The 12,142-nt window shown below is 44.8% G+C and overlaps 1 protein-coding gene across 3 annotated transcripts in view; it reads left to right on the forward strand.

The window, feature by feature from the left end:
• Positions 1–25: 25 nt before the first annotated feature.
• Positions 26–12,142, forward strand: part of TOPORS (TOP1 binding arginine/serine rich protein, E3 ubiquitin ligase) — a 30,906-nt gene continuing 18,789 nt past the window's right edge. For all 3 annotated transcript variants that reach the window (XM_056519513.1, XM_056519507.1, XM_056519523.1), the window contains exons 1-2: positions 26–165; positions 9,139–12,076. In XM_056519513.1, coding sequence (XP_056375488.1) covers positions 106–165; positions 9,139–12,076 — 2,998 coding nt within the window. In that variant the 5' untranslated portion in view covers positions 26–105. The remainder of the gene's footprint in view (positions 166–9,138; positions 12,077–12,142) is intronic.

Here is a 12,142-nt window from a genome sequence, read left to right on the forward strand (position 1 = left end):
TAGCTCCTCCCGCTCTGAATTGCTGGTTCCCCGGTGTTCCCGGTTGTGTAATAGTAGTCTAGCGGCTATGTGACAGGGTGTCCGAGCGGAGACAGGAGCTTCATCATGAGGGAAAAGAGGAGCAAGCGACGGAGAGCGGGGAGGAGAGACGAGGCGGCCGGCACGGTAAGTATCTACAGATGGTGGCGCCTATGGAGGAGGCCTGGGTGTCACCCTGTGATGGGCAGCCCGGGCAGGGTTATACAACCTTAGAATACACCCTATAGGAATATCCTTCTATAGACCAGACCTGATCCCAGTGGATCCAGTCAGAGAGTTCATTGAAGTGTTTACATCCGGTTGGGTTCACAGGTTCTGTGGTTGGAGTACCCCTTTAACCCCTCTGTGTCCTCAGGAGTACGTGAAGGGTCACTTCTTGTGCCCCGTTGTCTGCCCCACTACACACAGAGCAATGTTTCCCAACCAGTGTACCTCCAGCTGTTGCAAAAAAAACAATTCTCAGCATACCCGGACAGCCTTTGGCTATCTGAGCATACTGGGAGTTGTAGTTTTGCAACAGCTGGAGGCAGTAGTGGTTGGGAAACATTGGGGTGTTGTTTTTTTCTCTGACATAGTAAGATGTAATAGGAGAGAAGTAGTATGACAGTACACTGCAATACATAACTATTACAGTGTACTGTACACCCATTGGCATCGGGACCAGACAGACCTCAGAAATCTGCTGGCTCTGTCAAGCACAGGAGCATTGTTTATCACAGACTACGCTACACAAGTGTGAACAGTGCCTTATCGATCGCCTGCAGTTTTTGATTGTGTAATTAGGAATTTGCTGTGTATTAATGACGTCAGTCTTCGTGGGACATTCCATGTAGTTTTAACCTCTAAAATGTCCTACGGGTGCTCGGAGTACTGTGAAGCAGCGATAGTGTCAGTGTCGCTTCATACGAGTAAAGACCAAAGGGTAGAGTTCATTTTTGGGGATCTGTAGTGTACCAAGCACCCAGAGCCCGGACTATTTCATCCTTTGATATGCGAGAGAGAGGAAATACTGCTGCAGCGGAATCTCCTGACATGAACATGGCCTTAACCCCTTGAGGACGCAGCTCGTTTTCACCTTAAAGACTGAGCCCTTTTTCGCAATTCTGACCACTGTCACTTTAAGCATTAATAACTCTGAGATGCTTTTACCGATTATTCTGATTCTGTTTTTTTCGGGACATATTCTACTTTATGATAGTGGTAAATTTTCGGCATTACTTGCATCCTTTCTTGGTGAAAAATCCCCAAACTTCGTGAAAATTTAGCATTTTTCTAACTTTGAAGCTCTCTACTTGTAAGGAAAATGGATATTCCAAATACATTTTATTTTTATTCACAAATACAATATGTCTACTTTATGTTGACATCATAAAATGTACATATTTGTACTTTTTGAAAAAAATTAGAGGGCTTCAAAGTATAGCAGCAATTTTTAAAATGTTCATGAAAATTGCAAAATCTGAAAGGAAAGATGTTACAGAACTACAACTCCCAGCATACCTAGGCAGTCTAGGCATGCTGAGAGTTGTAGTTTTTGGCAACATCTGGAGGGCTACCGTTTGGGCACCACTGTAATAGTGGTCTCCAAACTGTGACCCTCCAGATGTTGCACAACTACCACTCCCAGCATGCCCAGACAGCCTTTGGCTGTCTGGGCATGCTGGGAGTTGCAGTTTGGCAACCACTAGAAGGGCAGTAGTAAAGATCGCTTTACTGCCACCTTGCTTCCCTACCTGCGATGCTGATCTCTGCTGTCACCACCGATGATCGGCGGTCCCCACAGCAGCATCTTTCCAGGTGCCGGCCGCCATCTTCTCCCCCGTTCTGCCCGACATCCAGGGGTGGGCAGAGCGGGGGGTTTCCATGGCAACCCCCTGTCGTACACTGGCATTGGTCAGAACTCATTTCTGACTAATAGCAGGGGATAGGAGAAGATAGCAGCACTGCGACCTCGCTCCTATCCCTCAGGATGATCGGGGCTGTCACTGACAGCTCCGATCATCCCTATTTTCCGTGCGATCTGGTCACCAGAGACCCGATCAGCCCGGAATAGCAGAAAATCACATGTCTGTATTGATATGCGATTTTCTCCGATCGCCGACATGGGTGGGGGGGGGGGGGTGTCTCAGGACCCCCCCTCAGCGATGTGCCGGGATGCCTGTTGAATGATTTCAGCAGGCATCCCGGTCCGGTCCCCAACCGGCTAGCGGCGGGGACCGGAATTCCCACGGGCGTGTGCATACGCCCTACGTCCTTAACCCCTTAAGGACACATGACGTTCTCATACGTCTCCATTTCCGAGTCCTTAAGGACACATGACGTATGAGAACGTCATGTGTTTTACCGGCCCCCCGCAACCATCTGGAGCGGAGCCGGTCCCGATGCCTGCTGAAATCGTTCAGCAGGCATCGGGGCATATCGCCCAGGGGGGTCATTATGACCCCCCATGTCGGCGATGGCCGCAGATCGCTGGACAATTCAGTCCAGCGATCTGCGGCGGATTCCGGGTCAATCGGGTCTCCAGTGACCCGGTGACCCGGAATTATTGGCTGATCGGGGCCGTCAGAGAAGGCCCCGAACAGCCAGAGCCTGCAGGGGTGAGGTGGCACTGGTGCCACCTCACGATCGCCCTGATTCGTCGGCCGGATTACCGGCCGACCAATCAGGGCGCCTGCTGCGGGTGTCACTCCCGCAACCCGCTCCGCCCCTCTTCCGGAGGACGTGAGCGGGTGCGGGAAGACGACCCCCGGTGCTGGGGACCCCGATCCCCGGCGTCCCTGTTGGGATCGGGGCCCCAGGAGCAGCGGCGGCGGCGGAGACGACGAGGGACTGACCTGTGCGGCGAGGATCGTTGGAGGTGAGTGACAGCCTCCTGCTGTTGCTTAGCAACAGCTCCCAGCATGCAACAAGGGCATGCTGGGAGCTGTAGTTATGCAACAGCAGGAGGCAGACCACCACAACTCCCAGCATGCCCTTATGGGCATGCTGGGACTTGTAGTTTTGCAACAGCTGGAGGCACATTCTTTCTATGGAAAAGTGTACCTTCAGCTGTTGTGTAACTACAACTCCCAGCTTGCACAATCAGCTAAAGTGCATGCTGGGAGTTGTAGTGGTGCATCTGGTGGTTGCATAACTACAACTCCCAGCATGCCCGTTGGCTGTCAGTGACTGCTGAGAGTTGTAGTTTTGCAACAGCTGAAGGCACACTGAGTTAAGTAGTAAACCAGTGTGTCTCCAGCTGTTGCATAACTACAATCCCCAGCATCCCCAGCCAAAGTAGTATGCCTCCAGCTGTTGCATAACTACAACACCCAGCATGCCCTTCCGCTGTCCGTACATGCTGGGGGTTGTAGCTTTTGCAACAGCTGAAGGCACACTGGTTGCAAAACACTGAGTTTGTTACCAAACTCGGTGTTTCACAACCAGTGTGCCTCCAGCTGTTGCAAAACTACAACTCCCAGCATGCACTGATGGACCGTACATGCTGGGAGTTGTAGTTTTGCAACAGCTGGATGTTCCCCCCCCAATGTGAACGTACAGGGTACACTCACACGGGCGGAGGATTACAGTTAGTATCCGGCTGCAAGTTTGAGGTACGGCAAAATTTCTGCCGCAGCTCAAACTGCCAGCGAGAAACTACTGTGAACCCCCCGCCCGTGTGACTGTACCCTAAAAACACTACACTACACTAACACAAAATAAAATAAAATAAAAAGTAAAAAACACTACATATACACATACCCCTACACAGCCCCCCTCCACTCCCCAATAAAAATGAAAAACGTCTGGTACGCCACTGTTTCCAGAACGGAGCCTCCAGCGGTTGCAAAACTACAACTCCCAGCATGCACTGATAGACCGTACATGCTGGGAGTTGTAGTTTTGCAACAGCTGGATGTTCCCCCCCCCCAATGTGAACGTACAGGGTACACTCACATGGGCGGAGGATTACAGTAAGTATCCGGCTGCAAGTTTGAGCTGCGTCAAATTTTCTGCCGTAGCTCAAACTGCCAGCGAGAAACTACTGTGAACCCCCCGCCCGTGCGACTGTACCCTAAAAACACTACACTACACTAACACAAAATAAAATAAAAAGTAAAAAACACTACATATACATATACCCCTATACAACCCCCCTCCCCAATAAAAATGAAAAACGTCTGGTACGCCACTGTTTCCAAAACGGAGCCTCCAGCTGTTGCAAAACAACTACTCCCAGTATTGCCAGATAGCTGTTGACTGTCCAGGCATGCTGGGAGTTTTACAACAGCTGGAGGCACCCTGTTTGGGAATCACTGGCGTAGAATACCCCTATGTCCACCCCTATGCAAGTCCCTAATTTAGGCCTCAAATGCGCATGGCGCTCTCACTTTGGAGCCCTGTCGTATTTCAAGGCAACAGTTTAGGGCCACATATGGGGTATCGCCGTACTCGGGAGAAATTGGGCTTCAAATTTTGGGGGGTATTTTCTGCTATTACCCTTTTAAAAAATGTAAAATTTTTGGGAAAACAAGCATTTTAGGTAAAAAAAATATATATTTTTTTACATATGCAAAAGTCGTGAAACACCTGTAGGGTATTAAGGTTCAAATTACCCCTTGTTACGTTCCCCGAGGGGTCTAGTTTCCAAAATAGTATGCCATGTTTTTTTTTTTTGCTGTCCTGGCACCATAGGGGCTTCCTAAATGCGGCATGCCCCCAGAGCAAAATTCACTTTCAAAAAGCCAAATGTGACTCCTTCTCTTCTGAGACCTGTAGTGCGCCAGCAGAGCACTTTTCACACCCATATGGGGTGTTTTCTGAATCGGGAGAAATTGGGCTTCAAATTTTGGGGGGTATTTTCTGCTATTACCCTTTTTAAAATTGTAAAAATTTTGGGAAACCAAGCATTTTAGGTAAAAAAAAAATATATTTTTTTACATATGCAAAAGTCGTGAAACACCTGTAGGGTATTAAGGCTCACATTACCCCTTGTTACGTTCCCCGAGGGGTCTAGTTTCCAAAATGGTATGCCATGTGTTTTTTTTTTGCTGTCCTGGCACCATAGGGGCTTCCTAAATGCGGCATGCCCCCAGAGCAAAATTCACTTTCAAAAAGCCAAATGTGACTCCTTCTCTTCTGAGACCTGTAGTGCGCCAGCAGAGCACTTTTCACACCCATATGGGGTGTTTTCTGAATCGGGAAAAATTGGGCTTCAAATTTTGGGGGGTATTTTCTGCTATTACCCTTTTTAAAATTGTAAAAATTTTGGGAAACCAAGCATTTTAGGTAAAAAAAAAATATATTTTTTTACATATGCAAAAGTCGTGAAACACCTGTAGGGTATTAAGGTTCACATTACCCCTTGTTACGTTCCCCGAGGGGTCTAGTTTCCAAAATGGTATGCCATGTGGTTTTTTTTTTGCTGTTCTGGCACCATAGGGGCTTCCTAAATGCGGCATGCCCCCAGAGCAAAATTTGCTTTCAAAAAGCCAAATGTGACTCCTTCTCTTCTGAGACCTGTAGTGCACCAGCAGAGCACTTTTCACCCCCATGCGAGGTGTTTTCTGTATCGGGAGAAATTGGGCTTCAAATTTTGGGGGGTATTTTCTGCTATTACCCTTTTTAAAAATGTAAAATTTTTGGGAAACCAAGCATTTTAGGTAAAAAAAATATATATTTTTTTTACATATGCAAAAGTCGTGAATCACCTGTAGGGTATTAAGGTTCACTTTACCCCTTGTTACGTTCCCTGAGGGGTCTAGTTTCCAAAATGGTATGCCATGTGTTTTTTTTTTGCTGTCCTGGCACCAAAGGGGCTTCCTAAATGCGGCATGCCCCCCAAAAACCATTTGTCGCTCCTTCCCTTCTGAGCCCTCTACTGCGCCCGCCGAACAATTAACATAGACATATGAGGTATGTGCTTACTCGAGAGAAATTGGGTTTCAAATACAAGTAAAAAATTTTTCCTTTTTATCCCTTGCAAAAATTCAAAAATTGGGTCTACAAGAACATGCGAGTGTAAAAAATGAAGATTTTGAATTTTCTCCTTCACTTTGCTGCTATTCCTGTGAAACACGGTGTAGTTTTTATAATGGGGTCTTTTATGGGGTATTTCTAATATGAAGACCCTTCAAATCCACTTCAAAACTGAACTGGTCCCTGAAAAATAGTGAGTTTGAAAATTTTGTGAAAAATTTCAAAATTGCTACTGAACTTTGAAGCCCTCTGGTGTCTTCCAAAAGTAAAAACTCATAAATTTTATGATGCAAACATAAAGTAGACATATTGTATATGTGAACCCCAAAAAAATATATTTTGAATATCCATTTTCCTTACAAGCAGAGAGCTTCAAAGTTAGAAAAATGCAAAAATTTCATTTTTTTCATCAAATTTTGGGATTTTTCACCAAGAAAGGATGCAAGTTACCATAAAATTTTACCACTAAGTTAAAGTAGAATATGTCACGAAAAAACAATCTCGGAATCAGAATGATAACTAAAAGCATTCCAGAGTTATTAATGTTTAAAGTGACAGTGGTCAGAATTGCAAAAAACGCTCCGGTCCTTAAGGTATAAAATGGCCTGGTCCTTAAGGGGTTAAGGACTCAGGATCGCAGGGCGTATGCATATGCCCTGCGTCCTGAACAGGTTAAGCTGTCCATGCAGTTTGGATACCAACCGCTATCTCTTCTTATTCCTCCACATACACATGCAGCTGTAGCTCAGCCGAGCTTGCATGTATATTAACGTGGGAGATAGCCAGATACCTCTGATGTTGGCTTTCCTCCCCAAGAATAATAATATTGGCATATTTGAATCCAGTCTGCTTGACTGTTCTCTTAACAGACATTTACTGCCAGGGACAGTCAGGAGACCACCATACACATTAGGGAGGAGATTTATCAAAACCTGTCTAGAGGAAAGTTACCCATAGCAACCAATCAGATCACTTCTTTCATTTATGAAAAAGGCCAAAAGGCCTCTGGAAAATGAAGGAAGCGAGCTGATTGGTTGCTATGGGCAACTCAGCTACTTTTTCTCTGGACAGGTTTTGATAAATCTCCCCCTAGATGTTCTGGCAACTTCAGAGTACCTACAGTTAAAAAAAAATCCTTCTGTGAGTCTATTCACTTGTACACTATCCTGCACATATTTGAAGCAAAGGATTTTCTGTTGCAGATTTCAATATAAACTAAATAACTGAACACAGCATCAAATCTGCAGCTTCAAATCCTGCACATCAAATTTGCCCAGGATACTGTACATGTGAATACACCCTGACAGTGTATATGCTGCAGCTCGCCCGAGTAGCTGATCAGGTATCAGCACCCTGCTAGTCAGATGTTGATGGGCTATCCTGAGGATAGGCCTTCAATGTAGACTACCTGGAAAACCCCTTTTAACTTTTAAACCAGTTTAGCCTCAGTAAAAAGTAATTCAGATTAAGATCAGCATATGTAACACCAGTGTGAATAAGGTAACCCTCAAAATCTCTAATCTTGTTTTTTTTTTTTTTTTTTTTGAACTGCTATTAGATCAGGGCTAGACAAATCCCAGGTTGCCATGAAGAATTTTGATGTGGTGCCTGGATTTTGTTAGTCTTTTGCAAAAGGGCTGTATACTACAAAGGAAATGCTTTTCTTTTTGGATTTCTTTGATGTCACAATCCCAGTGCTCTCTGCTGACCTCTGCTGTCCATTTTAGGAACTGACCAGAGCAGCATATGTTTGCTATGGGGATTTTCTCCTGCTCTGGACAGTTCCTAAAATGGACAGAGATGTCAGTAGAGAGCACTGTGGTCATGTCAACAGAAAGCTCTGTGTTCCAAAAAGAAAATAATTACCTCTGTAGTATTCATCAGCTAATAAGTACTGGAAGGATTAAGATTTTTTTTTATAGAAGTAACTTACAAATCTGTTTAACATTCTGGCACCAGTTGAATAAAAAAAAAAAGTTTTCCACGGCAGTACCCCTTTAATAGTAATAAAAACTGTTTTACTTCACATCACATTTAAGGCCGTATCACTATTGGACTCGCGCTGTACCCCTTTAATTTCAATCTATCAATGTATCCGTTTTGTTGCCGGACTGAAATCGCAGCAGACCATGATTTTCAGTCTGGCAGCAAAAAAGGATACGTTCTAAAAATGACCCGACTGGAGTCACTAGCTGACTCCGTCCGGGTCATTAAAAAAGAATGGGTTACGACATGGTCCAGTGCCAAATGTCATTTGAATGCTCCTTTACTTGCTTCTGCCTCCGCCCTGATCTCCCATTCTGCCTCCGGTCGGCGCTCTACAGTGTTGCATGAGCAGCAGACATCAGGTTACAGCAGCGGTCGTCAGGTGGTCTCGGCAGTCACGCACTGCACTCCTGAGATACATCCGCTGTTCAGATAACACTGGTGCGCTGACCAAAGGCAGAACAGGAGATTAGCGTGAGAACAGAGGTGGGGGTAAGTAAAACATTTTTTTTTTTTTTTTTTTTCAAAGATAAGGGGATACCATTACACATGAGTGGAGATGAGGGGGGACACCAATGACTGTGACAAAGGGAGAGATGAGGGGACACTTATGGCTGATCATATAATGTCACATTGCTTGACATGAGGCATTCTGACTTTTTTAGCTGGTTCCTAGATTTATAGCCACCGTGGAGATAAGTTGTGGTTAATAGAAGATCCAGGGAGTTTTTCAAGAAGCAAATGTGTTGGGTCTATTCAGGCTAGTAACATGAAAGCCTCCAAAAGTGAGCAATTTCCTATGTTTTCCTGTTTGAAGTCATGGTGATAATGCAATATTTTAATCTATGGTGTATGGAAACTGCATATATTAGCTATTTAGAGACAAGAATGTAATTTTATTGACTACATTGTCATGGTGAGTTCAGCAGGATAATCATGTCAGTTGTTTAATGGGTGTGAGTCATTTGGGTTAAACAGAACACATCTGCCACCTAGTGGTAAGTTGCTTCATTGTAATCTTTGAGCTTAGTATGTACTTTTTCTGACTTTGTGATCATTGTAAAGTGTTTAATAATATTTTATATTCATTGCTCTGACAATAGAGAAATAAGGTTAAGTTCATATATTTACATAAAAAAATGTTTTCTTTTCCAGATGCTGTCATCGGCAGCAGATGACTTTGGAGTGGATAGCGGCATTTCACCAAAGGCCGGTACAAGTAAACTGCAAAGCCAGGGAACTCAGGCTGATGCATCTCCTGACTCTAAGTGCCCCATATGCTTGGACCGCTTTGATAATGTTTCCCACCTTGACCGTTGTCTGCACAGATTTTGCTTTCGCTGCATCCAAGAATGGGCAAAGAACAAAGCTGAATGTCCACTATGCAAGCAGCCGTTCAATTCTATTTTTCATAGTGTCCGTGCAGAAAACGACTTTAAAGAGTATGTCTTGAGGCCCACGTTAAATGGCTCCTTTGGGAGCCCTGATGGACATAGGTTTAGATATCGCACCACTATGACACGAGACAATTATTTATCCCTGCGAACCTTAAGGTCCTCTTCCCGAAGAACATTTTCACCACCAGACAATGGTGTTCTTTTTGAGGGGATTTCAAATGCGTCATCACAACAGAGAGGTAGTGATATTCATCAGATGATGCGAAGGCTGGCTGCCAGGCGGCAAGCCAGTGCAGAGGGACGGACTATGAGACAGATTCAAGAGCAGGAGCTCATAAACTTCAGGAGAGCGCTATATCGTGCTGGATTACGTGTCCGCAACATCCAGGATGGGGGCCGATACCGTGATATTTCTGCAGAATTTTTTCGTAGAAATCCTGCATGCCTTCATCGGTTAGTGCCCTGGCTGAAACGGGAGTTGACTGTACTTTTTGGCACCCATGGCTCTCTTGTGAACATTGTACAACACATCATTATGAGGAATGTGACATTGTATGACATGGAAAGTCAGGCTTTTGTAGAGGATTTGCAGCCTTTCCTTCTTCATCGTACTGATCATTTCATTCATGAATTCATCAACTTTGCTCGTTGTCCTTACAATATTGAAGCTTATGATCAACATGCCAACTATGATTGTCCTGCTCCTTCCTATGAGGAAGGAAGCCGATCAGAGTCCTCTGTTATTACAATATCGCCTGATGAGGTGAATACTAGAGAGCCAGATGTGCCTTCATCTTCTCTTGATGTCGGACAGGCTCCTTGGGATGATGAAACACCAGGACCTTCTTACACCACTGTGGATCAGACAGCATCTTGGACACCAAACATGTCAGATGAACAACCATCAAGTAGTGCACAAACCCCCGGTGATGCCAAAACTGCCACTGATGATGTGCGGGAGCAGCCTGCCGCAGATGACTGTGTCATAGTGGGCTTTGTTAAACCTCTGGCTGAAAGAACCCCAGAACTTGTTGAACTGTCTTCAGATTCAGAAGGGTCCCTTTGTGAAGTAAAGATTGAGCAGGCTAGTAAGCCTCAAGTCAAGCCATTTACTTTAATTGACAGTAGTGGGTCAAGTATGTCTCCTTTGTCATCACACTCAAGTGATAAGGATACATGGAAATTTAGTCATAAGTGTAATACATCAAGCGAAAAATCCCACTCCAAAAAAAAGAAAGAACACAAGCCAAAGGAGGACTGTTCTAGAAATGTCCATGGATCTAAAAAAGAGAAAGGCCGTTCATACAACAATGAATCTTCAAAACATAGGGCAAGGTCTCAAAGCTCAGACTGTTATTCCCAGTCATCTCGCAATAGGGCATATGAGAGCCACAGCAGAAAGCACCGTAAAAACAGCCCAAGAAATAAAATATCTCTAGATAAGAGCCGGCACAAAAGCTGGAGAGAAAAAAGGAGGTCAAGGTCTAGAGATAGGAGTTCATCATGGAGAAGTCAGACTGTGTCATTGACTAGTGAAAGCTCCAGAGAGAGGGGAGGTTCACGCTCTACAAGTAGAAATCTTAGCAGAGGACGATCACGGAGCCATGATAGTGACAATGACTATGCCGCAGACAACTATCGAAGCACTTATCAATGGGAGTACACTTACTACAGTAGAAACCGGGACAGAGCTGGCTATGAGCAGTCTGTTAGGAAACATGCGCGTGGTAAAGGTCACTATTCCAGACCTTCTTCAAGTCCAGAGTACCGTGTGCAATCTTTCTCTGCAAGAAAAGATTTGAAAAGGAAAAAGAGCACCACTTCTTCCAAACAGCATCGCCGTGACAGGTATCGTTCGAGAAGTCGTTCATGTAGTCGAACAAATACATCTGGTGCAAGCCTTCAAAGGGACAAACCTGGCGGGAAAAGGAAGTACAAAACTCGCCACTTGGAGAGGCAAGAGAAAAGAGAAAGTAACAAGGAAGTGGCGGCTCTGCAAGGAAATGCAAGGAACAACAAAGATGATCTGACTGAAACCTCTTCAAATGAGCCAAAGCGAAGGAAGAAAACCCGCAGCCCTAGTGTTGAAATAGTATATGAAGGAAAAGCCACGGAAGGCGCAAAGTACCACAGAAAGAAAAAGAAGAAGAAACACAAGAGGAAACATAGACGCGAACATTCTTCCAACTCTTCCGCTGCTTCCCCCATTATTATTACAATCGATAGTGACAGTGATATGCCAACTGTAGATGGAACCTCTTCCAGTAACAAAAATGCTGCTATGCCTGATAAAAGTCATGTAAAGGACTCTATGCTGACTCCACCCAGCCAGTCACCATCTACCTCTGCCACAGAAAACATCACAGAGCCAGTCACTGAAGAACCTGCAGGTCCCTCATCCAAAGACTATGATATCTTTTCAAGCAATGGACACTTGGATGCTGCTACAGGCATACTGGATGGTTTACATTTCGATGATAGCTCTGATGATACAGTTCTTCCGTCCACCAGTAGTCCTGCAGAAATAGAGTCTTCACATTGTGAGGAAGCAGCCATGGCTGAATCGCCTCTGCCAGACTCCAAGCCTGGAGAGAGTGCAACGTCCATAGCACCTACTTTTGAAATGGACTCCCAAGAAGATCTTTCAGAAACCTCTCAAGAAATCTTTGCAGAGACCATCAGTGATTTACTAGAAAGTATGGCTACCCCAACTGTTTTATAAACTTGTCTCTACTCTTTTACTCCTTTTTAAATTAAAAAGA

The sequence above is a fragment of the Hyla sarda genome, chromosome 1 (genome assembly GCF_029499605.1).
Source record: "Hyla sarda isolate aHylSar1 chromosome 1, aHylSar1.hap1, whole genome shotgun sequence".
Lineage (NCBI taxonomy): Eukaryota > Metazoa > Chordata > Amphibia > Anura > Hylidae > Hyla > Hyla sarda.